Genomic DNA, 20,500 nt, shown 5'->3' with positions numbered 1-20,500 from the left:
GCATACCTCCCTCATACCTTAGTCAAAACATTAAAATTAACCTGCATTTATAGCAAACTTGGATGATTGCTTTGGAGCTTTGGTTGCCCTAAGTAATTTTCATTTCATGATTTATACTTTTGTTTGTTTTCCTTGACTAAATTGCCATTTTATTCATGATGGAATAGGGGAAGTGAGCACTAAAATTCTGAATTAAATGAGACATGTGCAATGAATTATGCCATTACCTCACTGGAATAGCTGAAGATCTACAGACATAATTTCACCCTCAAGATAGCATATTGAATGAAGCCTTACAGCCAAATCAAAACATTCTTAAGAAAGGCTCCCACCCTGGAAGATATTCTCTGAAGATATATATTTTGTGTTGCCTGGATGGCTGGAAATGACTGAAAATCAGTCAGCAGTCCGCTGCAATTTCCTAATTTTTTCAGTCTTTGTATCAAATTTCAGGACAACATATGCTAACATGGAAAATTGACTATATGTCTTCCCCTCCTTGGGCTGCACACTGCTGATGCTGATTTCTTACCACTCAAACACACCCATCCAGTAACTCACAGAACACTGGAAAACAGCTTACTACAGAAAGCTGGTGAATTTTGCACAGCCAAAGTTTTTCTGCAAAGGAAATTCTTAGAAGCAGAGGTAATAAAGCCATGTCAACCTCCTCACTCCTTTACTCTCAAGTCTAATCAAAGATTTTGGTCCTCAACTCATCAGTTCTGCCTCATAGATAGTGGGATAGTTTTATCCCAATTTGTGCCAAGATTATACCAGAGAATTAAAAGCTTGTATGACATAATTACTTATTTTATAAATGTATTGTTGAAGCATGTAACAACAAATATGACAAATGAAGGAATTTAGGAAATCTCTCAACTTCAATCCTGTATACTCCAACATAAACCTAAGAAACATGACCTAAGTTTTGCATTCTGACATTCAAAACCAACAAACACATTGATAAAGTACCTGGGCATGTGATGGTGGGAGTCCTCTTCTTATATAAACACCAAAAAGAGCATCCTTCCCTAAAGATATGTTGAACTTCAGGAACTGTGGCTGGCTGATATGGATCTGAGACCTCCAAAAAACTCCGGGGGGCACCTCCTGGGTGACTCTGTGGCCAACTTCTGTTTCTCCACTATCTATGCTGCTATTCCTAGTGACCCATGGTCCTATAAAACAAAAGCAAATACAAATCAAATTAGATAAGTGATTTTAATACAGGTAGTTTTATTCATTCAAGATGAACATCTGTGGCAGTGACACCTCTTAAATCAAAATGTAACTTTCTCATTCTGATGCAATCTGCCTACTGTTTCAATCAGTAGGTAAGAATTTGGCCCTTATGCTTGAAGCAAAAACTCTGCAAACCTTATTTTTCTGTGGAGCATCAGCAATCTTCTCATCCCTCAAACCCTTAAATTATGATTGCTCCTCACTGATCAAACAGCAACAGCAGAGTCAATTAAACACATGTGAATCTCCCTGTGCTCTTTTCAGTTGCATCTTGTACACAACCAGGGTAAAAAAAATTGCCAGAAAGGTGAACTGAAGGGTATCTTCAATCTAAATGAACTGATTGCAAATTTTCATTGCCACTGTTCTTCACTGAAGTTGTCCAATAGACTTTAGGTCACAGGCAAGAGAGTTGACAGAAGGAATGAAATGCACACAAAAGGGTTTAGAGGACAATGTCTGTAACATGCATCTTCTCCTTGAAACAGAGTTAGCACAGAGTTACACAACTCAGTGCAGTGCCTTTGAAGTTCTCTCTGCCTAAAGCTGGGTCTATCTACAAGTCTTTTTCCCTTGTGCTGTGGTTAGTTAAAATCCATCATTTGTTGGTTTTTCAGCATGCATTATTGAAGACAAGATACAAGGCCTTTCTGGTTGAGTTCTCTGGCTTCCAGCCCATGAAATAGTCAACTCTTAAAACATGGTGCAAATCCCTTCTGTTCTCAACTGAACAGGTTCTGAGGCTACACATATTTTAAACATGGAGTGCAGAATATGGAGTTAGCAGTGTTTTTAAGCTACAATATGCAGCAACACTTGATTTTGTGCTCTACATTCCCAAACAACATGGTGAGATATCCATTTTAAAATTCTTAGAACAGTCACTATGATAAACCAGACAACCACAGAAAATATCTGTTGACAATCACAGAAATTTAAAGGTATCATTAATACCACAGACTGAATGGTAATGATACCTCTGATACAACCTGACAGCATTTGTAAAAAGTTCAGTGTTCACTTCATGAGGGTTCTTCTGCCATGGTGTAATGCTATTTTCAATACATGGTAAGTTACTTTTGAAATACATTCCAGCACTGTATGAATGTAATGGGATGGCACAGAACAACATATAATTTCAGCAGGTAAGTACATAACAGCTTTTCTGTCTTGACTATCTTTAATTGAGAGAGCTGCAAAAGCACGGTTTCAATTATAGATTCTAAATTATCTATGCTAGCAGCACTTACACTTGTACATAATGAAACAGATACTATGTTGGTGGTGTTTTGAAATGGTAAAAGAATGTTCTGAATACCAACTGCTATACAGTTTTTGGCAACTTGTTTGTTTTTTCATTTTCTATGTTAATGGGGCTACAATAACATCACTGACAAAGAAAGAGAAAGCAGAAGAAGCTGCAACAAGAGGCTGCAAAGAAAGGAAAAATGTCTGAGAGTGTCCAGCAATGTGCCCTTAGAGCCACAGAGAGCAACCAGATCCAAACATGTTCTGCTTTCATTTCTAATGAGCTACTGCAACAGAGGATATCTCAAGGTTCCTATCTCAATGAAGGCAGGCACCACCTCACTAGAATTTAAATTAGTTCTTACCTACCTACATGGAGAGGAAAACCAGGGGCAGAGAGCACACCAAAAATCACCTGTGACATGTTATACTAACAGTGGCAGAGCTGGGAAGTCAGCAAAAGACTGCAGGCACCTTCACCTCCTTTGAGAACATTACATTTACTTCACAATTCCAACATATGGTAATAAATGATGAATATTTTTTCAATATGAAAAAGCATACTGTAATTTCTTTGGAAGCAGACTGATCATTTTTTAATGAACATCAACTGTATCTGATCTGCAAAAGGCTCAGTGACACACTCTAAAGAACCTTGTTCTTCAGGAGCAATATATCCATAGCTAACCAGTCAAAGAAAAAACTATTCCCAGGAGTTATTATTATTATTATTATCATCATCATCATCATCATCATCATCATCATCATCATCCAGTGCAGCAGATGTACGGAGCACATGAATGGTAAGGCCACAACAGTCTCTCCTGGCAGTTAAAGTTTCACTGGCTCTTAAAACAGCTCCAAAACTGCCAATGACTTTTGCTAATTATGTATATATTCTCTAGAATTGTAACTTTGTAAATAAATTTAATTCTAATGGAGGATCAAGTTTTAGTATTTCTGGAAAAATTTAGCCTCAGTTTCCTTTGAATATCCAAAATTCTTCTTCATACTTCTCTACGTGAAAGGGCACTTTTCAGGACTCAAGGGTTCTCAAATGCATCAATTAAGCTAAAATGATAAAATTTCAGCCATCAGAAGAACCAGAGTTACATTGATACTACTTCAGAATGCAAAGGTAAAAAAATATATTGGATGTGAGACTTTCCCCCAAAATATTAATAGAAGAAGGCAATTCCTTTGTATTTCTCATCAGAATGTTGAAGTCATCATGGTGAAATAAAAATTGGTGAAAACTGCAGTTATGACAATCAAATTTGTAGTTATTACTGAGCCCAGAGACATGATTCACATGATTCAGGTTTTCCCAACACTAAAATAATTCTGTTCAGTTTGATATTGTCCTTGGAAGATACAGATACACTTTTATTTTGCTCTACAACACAAATGACCTGGTTTCTAGTTCTCCAAACCACTCCTCCTGGAACATCTTAAGAAAACCTCCCCAGGAAGGGAATTGTAACAGGGGTTCACCACAGCAAAGGATTTTTAGGTTAGATGATCAACTCTCAGAAGTGATTGAGATATTTTTAACCTGCAGCAAAGAATGGGGCAGATGGGTGACTCTCTTTCAGTCTGTATTTCTGTAGTGCAGAATGCTCTATACCCAGCCTGTGCCACATCTGCAAGGAACAGCTGCTGCCTCACCTCTGGCATGCTGAAAGGATCCTTTCCTTTTGCTTTTAAGAATTTAATTCATGGCATCCTGTTTTTACAGAGCTACACTACAATGCTGTAATAACTAAATTTTGAATTGCTAAAATCTAGGTTTCATATTTGCAAGCTTAGCTAACAGCTTATAAAGTTTTAAGTCCAACAAGATATCACTAAACTCTAAAGATTATGCATTATTGAATCATGCTCTCATAAATTCCTGCTAAGTTACTCTTATTGGTATGAGACACAAAACCAGTGACAGCATCTTGGTTCTCTGCTCCTTGCTCTGGTACTGCCAGGGCACCTGGGTTGGTCATGATCTTGCTCTCAGATGCCTATTTGTAAAACAGAATTATTAACAATGACAGAATTATTAACAGTTCTCACCTTGAAGATGAGGAAGGCAGAGTAGTAAATATAAATATTACAGGAGATGTCTCAGTACTGGCCTCTTCACGTTCCTTCCTCCCCAGGTTATAAATACAGAGAGGAATGCAAAGTAGATATGACCACTGAATCTACCTTAGTTAATGGCTGAAGTTTGTATTTTTTAACCTGAAAAGCAAACCATCATCCTAACTGGTATTTGCAATGCCTTTTTCTGCACTAACAGCTCCACTGGCAAACCCTGTCACTAGAGACTCAAACTTTTTTTATAGCTCCCTTCAGTCCTCACCTCCTGATGCACAGAATGTATCTTGCCACCTGACTCACTCCTCTCCAGCTATTTTTAGAAGCTTTTCCATTTGATGGACCACTGCAGATCACATTCAAAGAGCATCAACTGCCTTTAAGTGAAGTTACAAATGTGACAAACTGACAAATCTGTGAAGAAACACTAACCCAAACTACTCATACTGCAGTGAACAAATGAATCCCAAGATCATTCTCTCTGTAGTGGGTGACTGCTGTAAAGTTCTATGTTTATCTCATAACCCCATAGATACTTGATTTTTTTCCCCTGTCATTTTCTCTCTATAAACATCTACAAAAGAGTTTTAAAAGCATACTTCTTCATCTTACCCAGGGGAGCCATTTCAATCAGTCAAACATATATTCATCAACTAAATAACACTTATTCATTTAAACTGCTGTTTTATTTACCCAGCTGAATTACTATTTTGGCATATACATTTGAAAAGACTGTTTTTAGCATTCAAGTGTATTTGCCTTTGAAGCTATCAGACAGGCAATCCATGACAACAGCAATGCAAACTCCCCCTGCTAAGTTGTCAGCAGGTCTCATCTGTGAGCTGGAGGTCAGATTCAAGGTGGCAGTGGATGGGACATGCCCAGTCAGCCTTTAATTTAACTGATGTCAAGCAGTGTCAGCCGTGGATGCAGAGCTGTATTTACACTGAAACCAGATATACTTGATTATTTATAACTACAGTATCCTACACTGTAGCTAAAATTGAAAATAAAAATGAAATCTAGCTACCAGCAGTGTCACACTACAGACATCACATTTAAACAGCAATTAACTCCAGTGCTGTGGCTGTGTGCCTTTATCATGGGGATGACTGCAAATTGCATCTTGATGGCACTCTTGAAAAATACCTACCAGAATAACCATACCAATGGATCAGAAATGAGCTACCAAGATAATGTGGACAACCTCAAGTTAAACACAAGGAATAAATATCACCACGGTGGGTTAAACTCTCTTTACCCTCTTTTCCTGTAATTCTATATTTCTTATAAATCACTGATACAGACATAGCTTATCTTTATATCTAGCTTATTTTTCTGTTGTTCTTTTTATACAGCCAGGGATTTTCACAGATGACTTGGAATTCTGAAGAAATTTATGGTACAGCTGTGTAAAGGAAACCATTCAATATAAAAATAGACTCTATGGACCTTTTGCCAAAAAAGACCATGTGAGAATTACTATGGTTCTTCACGATAGTTTAACTTCTTTCCTTAAGTAAATTTGCTACTTATATATGACCAGACATGTCTTATTATTCCATAAAGGCAAATAAAATAAAGTAGAAAATGCCTTTTCCATACAAATATCTTCAGTAGAAAAATCAGTGCTATGCACTGTTACCATACTGACAACTCACTGTATGAACTTACACTTCAAATTATCTACTATCACCTAAGTGCCCTAGGACTCAGGTGAGAACAGATTATCTCTGGAATGTGTACAATAGATTGACTGCTACTGCAATACAAATTCCCTCAGCTGCAATGAGCTAAAAAGCCAGGCAATGAGAGTTTGTCAGCAGGAGCTGCTGTGGCACATCTGAACTTCAGTTACACTGAAGATGCTGAGGTACCAATGAGCTCTGTTTTGTGAAGTGAGGAGGAAGGAAGCTTCGAGTCTATGAGCTTTCAAAAGTCCTGGAAAACAGCTTCTGGTACAAAACCAAAACCTCAGGTTGTCTTGTCAGCATCCTAAATTTCTGTTGTGGCAAGAGGAAAGAAAATCTTCAAAGGGAGTGTCTGCATAAGACCCCAGCTCTGGCTCAGCTGCAGCCAATCAATGTGGCAGGGAAATGAAGCACTTTGCTTTTACTAAAATATGACATGCCTGATACACCTAAAACTTTAGGCACATCTTCACATTCATGTGAGCACGGCTTCACAAGAGTCATTGCTTTCAGAATCAAAAGCAAATTATTACTGAAATAAAATTAAGATCTGTTGGTTCACTGCATTTCACAAAAAGCAAATACACACTAGCATGGATTTCTAAATCACGGATGAACAATCATCTCTGATTGTTCATCTCTTTGGTGCCTGAGTGAGAACTAAGGACTTCTGTAAATTGGAACCTTGGAAATGGCATATACCAAATTCATCACCTAACTTTGAACAGAGCAACTAATGTTATCACCATTTACACACCCACAAATCGAAAACTCCTCTTCTGTTGAATTTAGCCAAATCCTTTGCTCTTCTGAGACAGCCTTACAGAGTCTGCTGTATTTTCAGAAGACCACATCTGCCAGCCTTCATAGCCTCCATCTTAATAGTTCTGCTTGCTAATGTGTTAATTAAGATCTACATTACATTAGCCACATAACTACTTAACAAGATTAATCCACCTGGAAAATGATGGCTTGTCTTGATTAAACCGAATGAAGGTAAGAGGAGTGACATTTAAAACACATTGACTATTATTACATTTTGATGGTCTGTTTCAAAGCGTCTAACAGGAAATAGCAGAAACCGGGAGATTCATGTTGTTTACATTGTTAATGAGGGATGAGTTTGTCTTGACAAGAGGATGGAGAGTTCCCTGCAGCTGCTGCCGAGTCCTTACACCGTGGCTTTCAGCAGGAGCACAGCCGGGGGTAGCACGGCTGCCTCGGGCAGTGAGTCAGGAGCTGCTCTGCTGAACCCCAGCTCATCACTCTGGCAGGGTGGCAGATCCTCCCATTTCAGGATTTTGTTACTCCTTTAGCATTGCCTGTGTCCTGCATTGCTAATAAAATATCTCAACTATTAGAAAACAATTTGTGTGCAAACCCAAATGTGACTCGCAGCTGCACATCTGGCAGAGCTCTCACCATCATTTGGAGAGAGCTGAAGACAACCTGTACAGCACCACAGTGACTGCTGAGCTCAGCTTTCCACATCCATCCAAGGACAATCACTGCTACATCAGTAGAAATCTGTTTTTCCTCTCTCTCAGCTCAAGCAAGTGAGATGGTGCCAAATTTAAGAGCTAATTCAACTTTCTTTGTTTCATTATTGACATTATATTTGTAATTCTGAATTTGATATCTGGAAACAAGTATTTTTCATGACACTTCAGTGCTTTAATAATTGTAATATTTTTTTAAAAAGTCTGAAATCCACATACACTGTGGTAGACTTTATGAAATACCTCAAACTAAGCATGAACTTGGATCAGGTTGGTTCATCCAGAGAGAAGCAAACTCTATTATGTGAGCATCAAAACACAAATTCACCAACTTTTTCGAAATAGTCAGTGCATTTATTATACCTAAAGTGATCTTTCCATAACTGTCCACAATTACTTTTGGTGTCTTTTAAAATGGGAGGTTTTAGAATCAGAGATCACAATCTATTCCTGTGTTTTTCAGCTTTCTAGAACATTACTGTAGCAAACAATCAAGATAAAAAGTACTAAGTCAATTTTGAATTATTATAAAATTTGCTAAATTTGTGAGCACATCAAAGACAATATGTCCTAAACAAAAAAGTTGACACCAAAGCATTCTTAAATGGGTTTTCAGCTGGGGTTAGTGTAGGTGTATTCTGTCAATTAGAAAGGAAACAGCACATTGTCACAGATTTTCTGCAAATGTGTGTCTAGCCCACCACATAATTTTAAATGTAGAAAACTTTTGGCACAGATTAATAGAATTTAGGCACAGATAAATCCCATAAGGTCATCTGTTTCACTTCTTTTTGAAGAAGAAATTATTCCCAAACATGCATTTTTCTTTTCCCCCGCTTTCCCCCTTAATTTAGATTTATTACACCCAAATTCTAATGCTATCTTCATGCAACATAAGAGATAAATGGGCTTCACTCTCAGAAAGCTTTTTAATGTTATTATAATCTATCTCATCCCTGTAGAAATTCCAAGGCAGTATCACTTTTTGGGGTTTTATACACTATGAAGGGATACTGCCTTATTATCTGTATTAAGGAAGGAGTTTTTGTCTTTTAACTTAAATCCCTAGTTGAACACAACTTTCACAGCATGGTGGACTTCACTTGCAGTTTTAAAGCAGCACTGAGGATTTTTCTGCCCATTGCACTTGCCTTCTCCTTTCAGACATATCCACTATTAGTGAGATGTAGTGTGTAATTACAAAAAACCTGAAACTGTGTTATCTTAATAGTGAATTTTGTTTTCATTCAGATAGGAAAATGCAGTAATAAAGTAATTTACATTCCCCTTAAATTGCAGTTTTATTATTTCCTACCAAAATTTAGTCTCTTAATAAGGAACAGGCAGATCAAATTGAATACCTGCTCTTTTTTTTCTCTTTTCAAATTGCTCTACTTTAAAATGCTTTGCTTGCTGAGTAGGCACAGCTTGTGTTTAAGTGGCCCTTCTCAGACTAGGGGTTAAAGGTTTCTTTGGGAGACCCGTGTTTTGAAAAGAATGGCTTCATCCTGAGTTGTGTCAATTATAGAAAGGTCACTCTCCACAGCCAGAGCCCTGAAATGGTTGTTGTGTTAAAAGCTGTCAGAGGCTTTCCTAAAAACTGCTGGGATAGCAATATTAACTTGGACATAAAAAGAAAGGTGAGGTAGAAAAACTTTTCACCCTTCCCTGCTCTTAGAATTTGTCTTCTAGGTATTCCTTGTGTTCATCCAAACCTGTCATTCATTTTATTCCACTGTGGAAGATTACTTGCCTAAATACTGTTCTTCCTCCCTCCCCCACGTTATCAGGTTGCATTTCAGCAACCCTCTACAAAATGTCAGAAGAACATGCAAACTTTTCCAACATGCTCCGAGGAGAGCTAACTGCAGCAATTTAAGACATAACCAGCAGTTCTCTCTCCTTGTTTCCTCTACAGGAGGTTACCACTCCCAGAACAGCATCTCAGCCTCTTCAAATGCACAAAGCTAATTAGAATGGGCTGGGATAAACTGCCAGAATTTGCACTGAAGTGCCCCAGGCAGACAAGCCATTCCAATTCTGCAGTCCTGCTGCCCTATATTTGCACAGAGATGGCAACAAAAAGCTGCAGGGAGGGAACTGGGAAAGGTGTTAAAGCCCTGCAGTTGTCTGCTAAATGGCCATAATTGCCGACCTGAGCTCTTCGGGTTCCTGCCCAAAACCACAGGGTCTCTCACCTGTGCACAACCTGGAGGCAGTTCAGCAGCAATGAAAACGTTCTGCCTTGCACTTAGGGATGTGCTGGTCATGCACTTTGACCTGCAGCCAGTCAGAGATGAAAGCCAAACCCATGAACACTTGTCTAAAAATGTTCAGGTTTTTGGCACTATCAGGATGTAGGATTTCATGACAAGGAGGAAGTAAAAACTAGATCCTCCATGGAAAACATGGAGAAGCTGAGGTGCAGCAGCATTTATTGAAAACAGAAGCAAATCCATTAAATTATCAAGCTCATAAAAGAACAAGTTTGTTTCATTTTCCAAGTCTATTTTAATGGATTGTTTTCCCAATATAGGTATCCTGTGTCAGCATTTGCTTCTAACACTTGCTTTGGCAATTACCAAGTTTCATGCGAGCCACAGGTCCTGAGTGCAAGGCAGTGCTCAGCCTCTGAACAGAATTCTTCAGCTGACCAAAATCAAGTGCTCAGACTTCTATTCCAGTCATACCATCCACCATCCCAGCACACTAAAGTGTGGGAGATGCTTTGTCTAATTGTAACATTCTGTTCTGCCTTCTCCCCATAATTTTTATAATAACCAGAGAAGACCTTACTGATGTAGCAAAGAAAACACCTGAACCTCACAAGTAAAAAGCATTCCATTTAAATTATTAAAATAATTTTTGTGACATGTAACTTCTCTGTGTTTTTAACAGATTTTCTCAGTTTAAGAAATATTTTTGGTTCTAGGTTTTACTTAGTTTTTCTTTCCCCTCCCATGTCTTTGTCATCCTCCTCCAGACCACAGGTTTTCTTTAAGAGCAAAAGAAACCATTTGTTGTCTAATTTCTCACATTATTATCACAGGACAGACCGTTTACTATGGGTCAAATTCTGCTCTCCTTGGTGTTTACTACTAGAATTAATCTGAGAAAGAAGAACCAGGGATGTGGTCCTGGCCACAAGCCAGTTCTTGCCTTCTCTCAAACACTACGAAGCACTGGTAACTAAATCAAGCTTTTCACAGAGTCCCAGAACGGGTCAGGTTGGAAAGGATCACAGTGGGTCATGTGCTCCAACCCTCCTGCTCCATCAGGGTCATCCCAGAGCACAGGGCACAGGATTCTGTCCTGAATGTTCTGGAATATCCCCAGAGAGGGAGACTGGACCAATATGATCCAGTGCTTGGTCACTGCACAGGAGTTCTGCCTCATGTTCAGGTGGAGCTTCCTGAGCATCAGTTTCTGCCCACTGCCTCCTGTTCTGCTGGCTGTGAAGAGCCTGGTCCATGCTCTGAGCCCTCCCTGCAGACATTTACACAATTCATGAGGTCCCTCTCAGCCACCTCTGCAAGCTCAACAGCCCCAGCTCCCTCAGCCTCCTCTTTCTTTGGGATCTCTAAGCCTGAGAAAAGAGCACGTAGCCAGTAAACACAGCACATTTCTGAGAGCATTTCCCCAGTGTCCGAGGCAACACGACTTTTCACTGGCAGTAAACCAGAAACCACAGGATTAGTGTGAGCATGGGGCATGCTGAGAGCCATGGGAGGAAGATGATGGGTGGCATTTTGGGGTTGTTTAGCAGCGCTCTGGGGCAATCTGTGGGGGTTTGGTGACATTTTGGGGCTGTTTGGCAGCGTTTTGGGGTGATTTATAGGGTTTTGGCAGTGTTTTGGGGTGGTTGGGCAGAGTTTTGAGGTGGTTTGGGGGGTTACGCAGTGTTTGGGGGCAGTTTGGTGGCATTTAGGAGTGATTTGTGAGTTCAATGGCATTTTGGGGTTATTTGTAGTTGGCAGCTTTTTGGGGTGTTTTCTGGTGGCTCAGTGGCGTTTTGGGATGGTCTGGCATCATTTTGGGGTGGTGTGGTGGCATTTTGGGGCATTTTGTGGCAGTTCAGGTGACGTTTTGGGGCTGTTCGTAGCAGTTTGGGTGGCGTTTTGGGGCATTTTGGGGCAGTTCAGCCGGGGTTTTGGGGCAGTTCATGGTCATTTAGCTGGGGATTTGGGGTGGCTCATGGCTGTTCAGCTGGGGTTTTGGTGCAGTTCAGTGGGGATTTTGGGAGGTTATGGCCCCAGGGATTTTGGGGTGGCTCAGTGGGGCTTTTGGGGACATTCAGTGGGGCTTTTGGGGACGTTCAGTAGGCTTTTGGGGCCATGCAGCAGGGTTTTGGGGCAGTTCCTCACAGTTCAGCGGGGGTTTTGGGGCAGTTCAGCCAGGTTTTGGGGCTGTTTGGGGCAGTTCAGTGGGGGATTTGGGACGGTTCATGGCCATTCAGCGGGGTTTTGGGGCCATTCAGTGGGGTTTTGGGGCGGTTCCTGGGAGCTCTGCGGGGGTTTTGGGGCAGTTCAGCTGGGGATTTGGGGTGGTTCCTGGCAGTTCAGCAGGGGTTTTGTGGTAGTTCAGTGGGGGTTTTTGGGCGGTTCATGGTCATTTAGCTGGGGTTTTGTGGCAGTTCAGCAGGGGTTTTTGGGCGGTTCATGGTCATTTAGCTGGGGTTTTGTGGCAGTTCAGTGGGGCTTTTGGGGACGTTCAGTGGGGTTTTGTGGCAGTTCAGCGGGGCTTTTGGGCGGTTCCTGGTCATTTAGCTGGGGTTTTGTGGCAGTTCAGCAGGGCATTTGTGGCAGTTCAGCGGGGCTTTTGGGGATATTCAGTGGGGGTTTTTGGGCGGTTCCTGGCAGTTCACTGGGGCTTTTGTGCCAGTTCAGCGGGGGTTTTGTGGCAATTCAGCAGAGCTTTTGGGGTGGTTCATGGTCATTTAGCTGGGATTTTGTGGCAGTTCAGCGGGGGTTTTGTGGCAGTTCAGCGGGGCTTTTGGGGCAGTTCCTGGCAGTTCAGCGGGGGATTTGTGGCAGTTCAGCGGGGGATTTGTAGCAGTTCAGCGGGGGATTTGTGGCAGTTCAGCGGGGGTTTTGTGGCAGTTCAGCGGGGGATTTGTGGCAGTTCAGCGGGGCTTTTGGGGACATTGAGTGGGGTTTTGTGGCAGTTCCTGGCAGTTCAGCGGGGTTTGTGCCAGTTCAGTGGGGCTTTTGGGGCGGTTCCTGGTCATTTAGCTGGGGTTTTGTGGCAGTTCAGCGGGGGTTTTGTGGCAGTTCAGCGGGGCTTTTGGGGCGGTTCCTGGCAGTTCAGCGGGGGATTTGTGGCAGTTCAGCGAGGCTTTTGGGGACATTGAGTGGGGTTTTGTGGCAGTTCCTGGCAATTCAGCGGGGCTTTTGGGGTGGTTCATGGTCATTTAGCTGGGATTTTGTGGCAGTTCAGCGGGGGTTTTGTGCCAGTTCAGCAGGGCTTTTGGGGCGGTTCCTGGCAGTTCAGCGGGGTTTGTGCCAGTTCAGTGGGGCTTTTGGGGCGGTTCCTGGTCATTTAGCTGGGGTTTTGTGGCAGTTCAGCAGGGGTTTTGTGGCAGTTCAGCGGGGCTTTTGGGGCGGTTCGTGGCAGTTCAGTGGGGGTTTTGTAGCAGTTCAGCGGGGGTTTTGTGGCAGTTCAGCGGGGGTTTTGCGGCAGTTCAGCGAGGTTTGGGGCGGTTCGGGGACGTTCGGCCTGCGGCGCCGGGCCGGGCCGGGCGGGCCGGGGCGCGGCGCGGACCCACCTCTGCCGGCAGGGGGCGCGGGCGGGCCGTCCTCGGCGGGCGGGCGCAGGCCGTTGTGGAAGGTCGGCGGCTCGGCCGGCTGCAGCTGCCAGTTGAGGCCCAGGAGGTGCATGGCTGCGGACACACGGACACACACGGCGTCAGCGCGGCTCGCAGGGACGGGCGTGCGCTCAGAGAACCCGCAACACGGTAAAAAACACCCCCCGCCCACCTGCCCCCTCCCCAGTGCCAAATGAACAAAAGCGAGCCTTGGTGACTCACAATACAAAAGGCAAAAATACAAAATTCCGGCCACTTTCCCGGCTCGCACAGTGCGAGCGACGCATCTCGGGAAACAAAAACACTTGCTGCAAGTACCGGTTCCGAGTTTAAATTATAGGTGGTAATTTATACGTTGATTATAAAATTGGCTTTAGCCCTGTGTAAAGTAGTGACTTGGTAATGCAATTATTCTATGTTCAGTACAACTTACTTAAATCAATACATTAGGATAATAGAATCACAGAATGGTTTGGGCTGAAAGTAAGCTGAACATCACCCAGCTCCAGTCCCCTGCCACGGGCAGGGATTCCTTCCACTGGACCAGGTTGCTCCGAGCCTTGTCCAGCAATTATTCTATGTTTAGTACAACTTACTTAAATCAATACATTAGGATAATAGAATCACAGAATGGTTTGGGCTGAAAGTAACCTGAACATCACCCAGCTCCACGGGCAGGGATTCTTTCCACTGGACCAGGTTGCTCCGAGCCTTGTCCAGCCTCACCTTGAACGCTCCCAGAGCTGGGGCATCCCCAGTTCATCTGGACAGCCTGTGCCAGGGCCTCAGCACGCTCACGGGCATCAATTTCTTCCCAACACCCAACCTACCCCTACTCTCTTTCAGTGTGAAGCCATTGCAGAGCCTCTACATTCTGTAGATGGAGCTTCCCTGCCCAAGCCAGGGCTGTGCCACTCCTTTCTCCTCCCAGTTTTTGAAGCCCAAAAGCTCCGCACAGCCCCGGGCAGGGAAGGCTTGTCTGCTCACAGCCATGGGCTCTCCAGCCATCCCTGTGCCAGACAGTCGGAGGCTGTGCAGCTGCACCTGCAACACGAGCTGAGCAGTGGGAGCAGGGCCAAGCACGCCCTGCACAAGTGCCTGAGTTATAGGCACTGTGGCAGGGCTAATTGAATAAGTCCTGTGCATAATGCATGAGACTTGACAGGTCTGAATCATTCAGCCAGTGGATTTATGTGCATCTTCACCTTGTATAAACACAGCTACCTGCATACTCTCATCACATTATCCCCATGGCACTCTCAGTACAGTAGAGCAGTGGTGAGGGATAAAGCCCACCAAGCTGCTTCTTTCCTTTTCTTTGTACCTTTCTGCTTACACAGGATCTATATAAACTATATACCACAGAGAACAGCGTTTCCAGTTATGTCAAAAGGTATTTGAGAGGATTCACTGTCAATTTGCAGGCAGGAAAAAAAAATACTATTATGGGCACCTTTAGGATTGTTCTCTTCTGCAGTGTCAGATCCACATGAGATTATCAGATATTTTGCATCCACTTCAAAGTGATTATAGTGGTCACAAGCAGCCCAGCAGTGGCCACACACTAAGTGTTCAAAGAGTAAATGTTAGGGATAGGAAAGGCAAAACACCTCTCACAGAAACTGCCATTTACAATGCTGGAGCCACCACACAGATAACCTCAGAATGCAGGGAATCCATTTATATGTGAGTGATTCATATGTGCATTCTTAAGCCCCAAGAAAACAAAAAGCACCCCCCCACCCCCAGAATCCATCTATCAGAACCCCTGGAAATGTCTCAGCACACAATCTATGCAGAGTTTAATCTCTGTATTTTTGACAAAAGCAGCAGGGGAGCAAGACATCTTTCTTAGGAAAAATCTTCCCCTGGACATCCTATGGCTAAATGTCTAAGCAGATGTCTAAGAATAGTAACTGAAATCAGGAGACCTTTTCTGTGAAGAGGGCAGTTGCCAAATTTAATATTCATGCTGAAGCTGCAAATTTTGTTTCTATTATGTCAAAATATGCCACAAAAACAAACAAAAAATACCTTAAAGCCAGGCTTTATATTATATACAATATAATATATAATATTTAACAATATTGAACAATATTATATATTGTTAAATACCAGACATGAACCTGAAAATGATGTTTTGCAAAGAAACTACTAAAAATTTATCTCTACAGAATTTTTAAGAATCTTTGGAAAATAGACAAGAAATTTATGTGGGATCAAATGATTTATTCAATTACAACTGATTTGTGTTGCCAAAACAAACATTTTAAAAGGCTTTCTCTGTATAATCTCAAGCAACCGACTTTTTTTTTTTTTTTTTTAATATGGCAAATTAAATGGAAAAATCATTCACAAGGCTCAAATTGCATCTTATGCACACTGGCCCACTGAGCAGAGGCAGCTGTGCTGGGGCTGGGACAGTAGAGGAGCAGCTCGGGGTGTTTGTGCTGTCAGCAATTCCCACTCCCTGCACAGGCACCAGATTCACCTGGTCCAGCCCCAAAAGCCAAGAGTGCATAAAGATTAAGTGAATTTCAAAACCCTACAATGCAAACAAGCCACAGAGGAGAATCAGACTTTTGTGTTTTATACACTCACAGTATATTCAAGGTTGCATTTTTTTTTATTTTATTGTGAGCGTAACCATAAATGTAGGTCACTTGCAGAGATGAAAGCCTGCTGCTTCAAGTGTGAACCAGTCCTTACAACAGAGAGATAAAGAAATCATAACTAATAGTCTGTCCAAGGAAATTATAGTTGCTACCTTATAATTACCAGGTAAATTCAGACAGGGAATTATAAAAGATCTTATTAACATGGTATTAAAAAAATACCTGTGATCCATCTGCTTCCAAGCACACCGTGGTTTCATTAATAACTGTGTTTTAATCATGGACGCACGTTAGGTAGGAGCAATTAGAGCTCCTTCCTAACGGGGCAGGGAATTGCATGTCTTCTCTGTCCCTTGTGGAGACTGAGAATGTCCTGCACAGCTCACACAGCCATGAGGTGATCCACAAACTTCCACTAAGACAGCTGCAGCCACACACACGAGGAATGTTCCCCTTCCTCCAGGAAGGAGTGGAGAAAAGTGTGTCACAGGGGCCTGAGGGGAAAGCTCCGCGTCTGCGTCGCGCTCAGCAGAGCCGAGCCGGGGGAACAAGGGGAAACCTTCCCTCTGCTGCTTCACAACGCTGTGAGATGGCAAATTTATATGATTAACCTTTCGTTCTGTTAATCAAACAAAATGCCTCCAGCAAAGGAATAAGTAGAAGCCCGTTTAATTAGAAATGTGGGGATCCACGCAGAAGCTGAGTGCATGCATCTCAGAGGAGAAATTTGGGCTAGTCAATTTGTGCCTGTTTGGTTTTTCTGCTTTTCTTTTCTAGTTTGAAACTGACTTTGCTTTTTTTTCCCAATAACAATTTGTGTATCCACAAATTATATTTTGCAGAGCACTTACAGGTGTTTTGTTTTTTTTTTTTTGTGTTTGCTTTCCTCCCCCTCAACATTTAAGCATATTTTCAAAGTTCTTCTCTATTATACTTGATTTTCAAACACTAAGCTTGTCAGAATTTATAGAGTTCATTTAACACTAACATCTAGTAATTCAGAATAGTGTATTTATATTTTCTAAGCCATGAGAACTCATTTTGAAGAAAAACCTTTGAGGTTTAAGTAAAAGATAATAATCAACCTCTCACTCCCACTCTAGCACCATTCATATACAGAGAGGAAAAGCACCTGGAAGCTAAACCTGCGTGCCTGGCAAGAACAAAAGCAGAGACCTGGCTCATCACTCCAGGTGGCAGAGCTGCCAAGGATCAGTCTAAGACTTACATAAGATAGAAGCTGCTAGAGTGAATCACATATTATTTTAAGAAGTCCCAAAAGGTACACAAATCCACAGGAAATTGATAAAACTTACATGCAAATTATCTTGAAATTCACTACACTCAGTAGTGCCACATATTCCTCTTTCATTGGTTTTTCATTTTGGCCATGAACCCACTACCCACTCCAGTCAGAGTTTTGTCTAAAGGACAATGGTTCCCAAGCTCAGGAAGCTCTCTGTCTTGTCTTTATTCTCTTGTCACTCTTGACCTTGTACATCTGAAAGGAGAGAGTTCTGGTGTCCTTGGGAGCTGCAGATCTCCCTGTAGTACAGCTCAGTCTGCCAATAGGCAGAGCACAATGAGGATTTTCACTTATCCCTTGACTTGATTTCTTAAAGGGAGAAATATTCAGACTAATGATCCATAATTTCCCCATTCTTACAGCATCCTCCCAGTTAGGGTCTGTAAAATACACACTGCTTCCTTGTTGGAAAATTCAGTATTCCCTAAGCAACTCAAAATGATGGCAAGTTTATACAATTGAACAGAATTAAGGATGTCTCCATAGTTTAATTTCCAGCTAGTCATGCTTATTAACCCCTGAATTACCGTAATCCACAATGAACCCATCAAGCATGGCTTTGTGAGGATATATCCAGTGTTTGTCTGGAGCAGGACAATCTCTTTTCATATGAATAAGAGATCACTCCATTCTATCACAAACAACATGAACAAACATACCCTAAAAGTGCATTTGCTGTTCAAAGGCCATTGTGTTATAGGAGCAGAAATGTTCAAAGTTTCCTTTCCATGCGATGAATGATGATGAAACTCTTATTATTATTTATTATGTAGTTTTCAGCAACATTAAAATTATTTCCAAGCCAGGTCTAATGAATCACAGACATAATGAAACAGCAGTACCTAATAAATCATGGCACAATGTTAATTTCATAGCATCTATATTCAAAGACCTTTTTGGACATCTAGTTTTTTATTTCAAATGGTCTGAATGTTGTTTTAATGCACTACAATGTTTGTATGAAGCAAAGGATATCTAGTATTTTACACCTCTGGGTGCATATAGATGGATACCCAAAAAATTGGAAAAGAATAAATGTATTCCTCCAAAAAATTAAAAAAGAATTAAACATTATTGCATGCTTATTTGTGTTAAATCTTACTAAGATGAGACTCATGGTCCCTTATTAGTTGCTACTTCTTGATCCTGCAGCAGAACTTGAGAAATACCAGAAATTGATCTTACTGATCTCAATTATTATTCACAAAATAACAGTTACTTAGAAGATTAGAAGCATGGTAATTTAAAGTTTTATTATTTCTCTGGAGAAAGAGGTTCAAGTTCAACCCAAGTCACAAGTGAAACGAGTGCATTAGGCCTATTCCCCAGTGATTACTTGCCCCCATTACAGAAAGAATGCACAATCCATCACAGCTGACAACCTCTCCTCAAGAGATGCCCGAGACAGGAATAGCAGGGGGCTGAAAGTCAGGAAAGAGCAATGGGGAAACTGCATGGCAAAAACTTGCACAGGGCTGCAAACTCCCCTTGACTCTGACCAGTGCTTTCAGAGCTCTGCTGAGGAGTGCGGGTCCCCAGTCACTGTGACAAGGGAAGTAAGAAGCCTTTCCCAGCTCCTCTCGTATCTGAAGAGGTTGAAAGACAGTTCACAAACATACAAAGGATCAGAATTTGCTGAACTAAATCTCAGTTGAGATCCATACCTTGCTAATGTGCCTTACAATGAACAGGCGCTGAACAGAGCATAGGGAGGCTCTGTCGGATGGGCAGTGCTGCACGTGTTCCTTTTTGTACAAGGTATGTCACCACTGGGGACAGTCTGTAAAAGCCCTCTTGCACAAAGACTGGACTTGGCAACACATATGCCAGACAAGGATTTCAATAAATCACAGACAATTTACAGAGGCTGGCAGCACCCTCTGCTCAATAGTTTTGTCAGCCAGCCTTCAGCCATGTTTGCAGGGGGGCAGTACAAGCACTGTCAGGATGAAGCTGGGATGGGACAGGAGTCCTTGACAAGGGCTGAGGAAGGTGTGTCAAAGAAAGCTCACAATTATATTCACGCCCTTTCATTTTCTGCTATCGGCAGAAAGGGACAATGTCTCCAGGAGCTCTAACCTGCAATCCACCCGTTAAACATATATTAAAATGCTTGAATACCATTATCGAAGAATATGAGTCCTGCTACTTTTAAAAGGAGCAGTCTTAAAATAAACAACATGAGCAAGTAGCACCTCTCCTTGCTAGAGGAACAGTGACGTCTCTCCTAAAATTCAAAAGTGTCAGAACTTTCTATTCTTCATTGAATACCTCATGTGACTGTGACAAGGATGCCAGAGTTCTCCTGAGGGTATCCAAGAGATGTCACAAAAACTGATCACATTCCCACGCCTTTCTCTAAAACAAAACAAAAGCCACATGGCTTGCTGGGTGGACATCTGCCACTTTTGATATATTGTCTACAGGAAAGTCTAAAGTACTGTTTTAAAAAGTCCAAAGCTATCTTAGCTATGATAGAATTCCAAATGGAAAACAGGCCATGCAGGGAAGGGGGCACAGTCTGCTGCTGATAATGCATTATTCAAGAAGAGGCCTGACTGAGAACTGCACAAGGACATAAAATAAGTGAGCAACTGGGCCAGAAATTGGCAGATGAAATTCAAACCTGTAAAATAAAGTATGCTGGAGAAAAGTAATTTTAACTCCACATGTAAAATAATGACTTCTGAGCTGACTAATATCAAGCAGAAGGAAAATTTTGGGCTAAATTATAATCTCAAGTAAATTGAACATTGAATCATTATGGGAAAAGTAAACAAAATAAGGAATATTGTTATGCTACCAGCCCTCCTCTCAGAAAAGACCAGAGGTTGGAGAATGAGTAGGGCAAAGTACATACATAATTTGTCCTTCTTACAAGGCAACCATTTTTGGGTGCTAGAGACGAATGGATAACTTGTCTTGTGTCTAACCCAACGTAGCTGCTGCTATGCATGCACACAACATGAGTGTGCATGAGAGTGCACAACTCTGGAGTGTATCCA

The 20,500-nt window shown here is 41.8% G+C and overlaps 1 protein-coding gene across 1 annotated transcript in view; it reads right to left on the bottom strand.

Annotated features, from left to right (window-relative positions):
- TENM2 (teneurin transmembrane protein 2) overlaps nt 1–20,500 on the bottom strand; it is a 616,146-nt gene that overhangs the window by 111,703 nt on the left and 483,943 nt on the right. Inside the window, exons 9-10 of the mRNA XM_021528631.3 lie at nt 13,536–13,649; nt 976–1,181 (exon numbers count right to left, since the gene is read on the bottom strand). Of these exons, the coding sequence (XP_021384306.1) occupies nt 976–1,181; nt 13,536–13,649 (320 nt within the window). The remainder of the gene's footprint in view (nt 1–975; nt 1,182–13,535; nt 13,650–20,500) is intronic.

The sequence above is a fragment of the Lonchura striata genome, chromosome 15, assembly GCF_046129695.1.
Source record: "Lonchura striata isolate bLonStr1 chromosome 15, bLonStr1.mat, whole genome shotgun sequence".
NCBI classification, from domain to species: Eukaryota; Metazoa; Chordata; class Aves; order Passeriformes; family Estrildidae; genus Lonchura; species Lonchura striata.
This window is presented reverse-complemented; position numbering and strand designations above follow the sequence as displayed.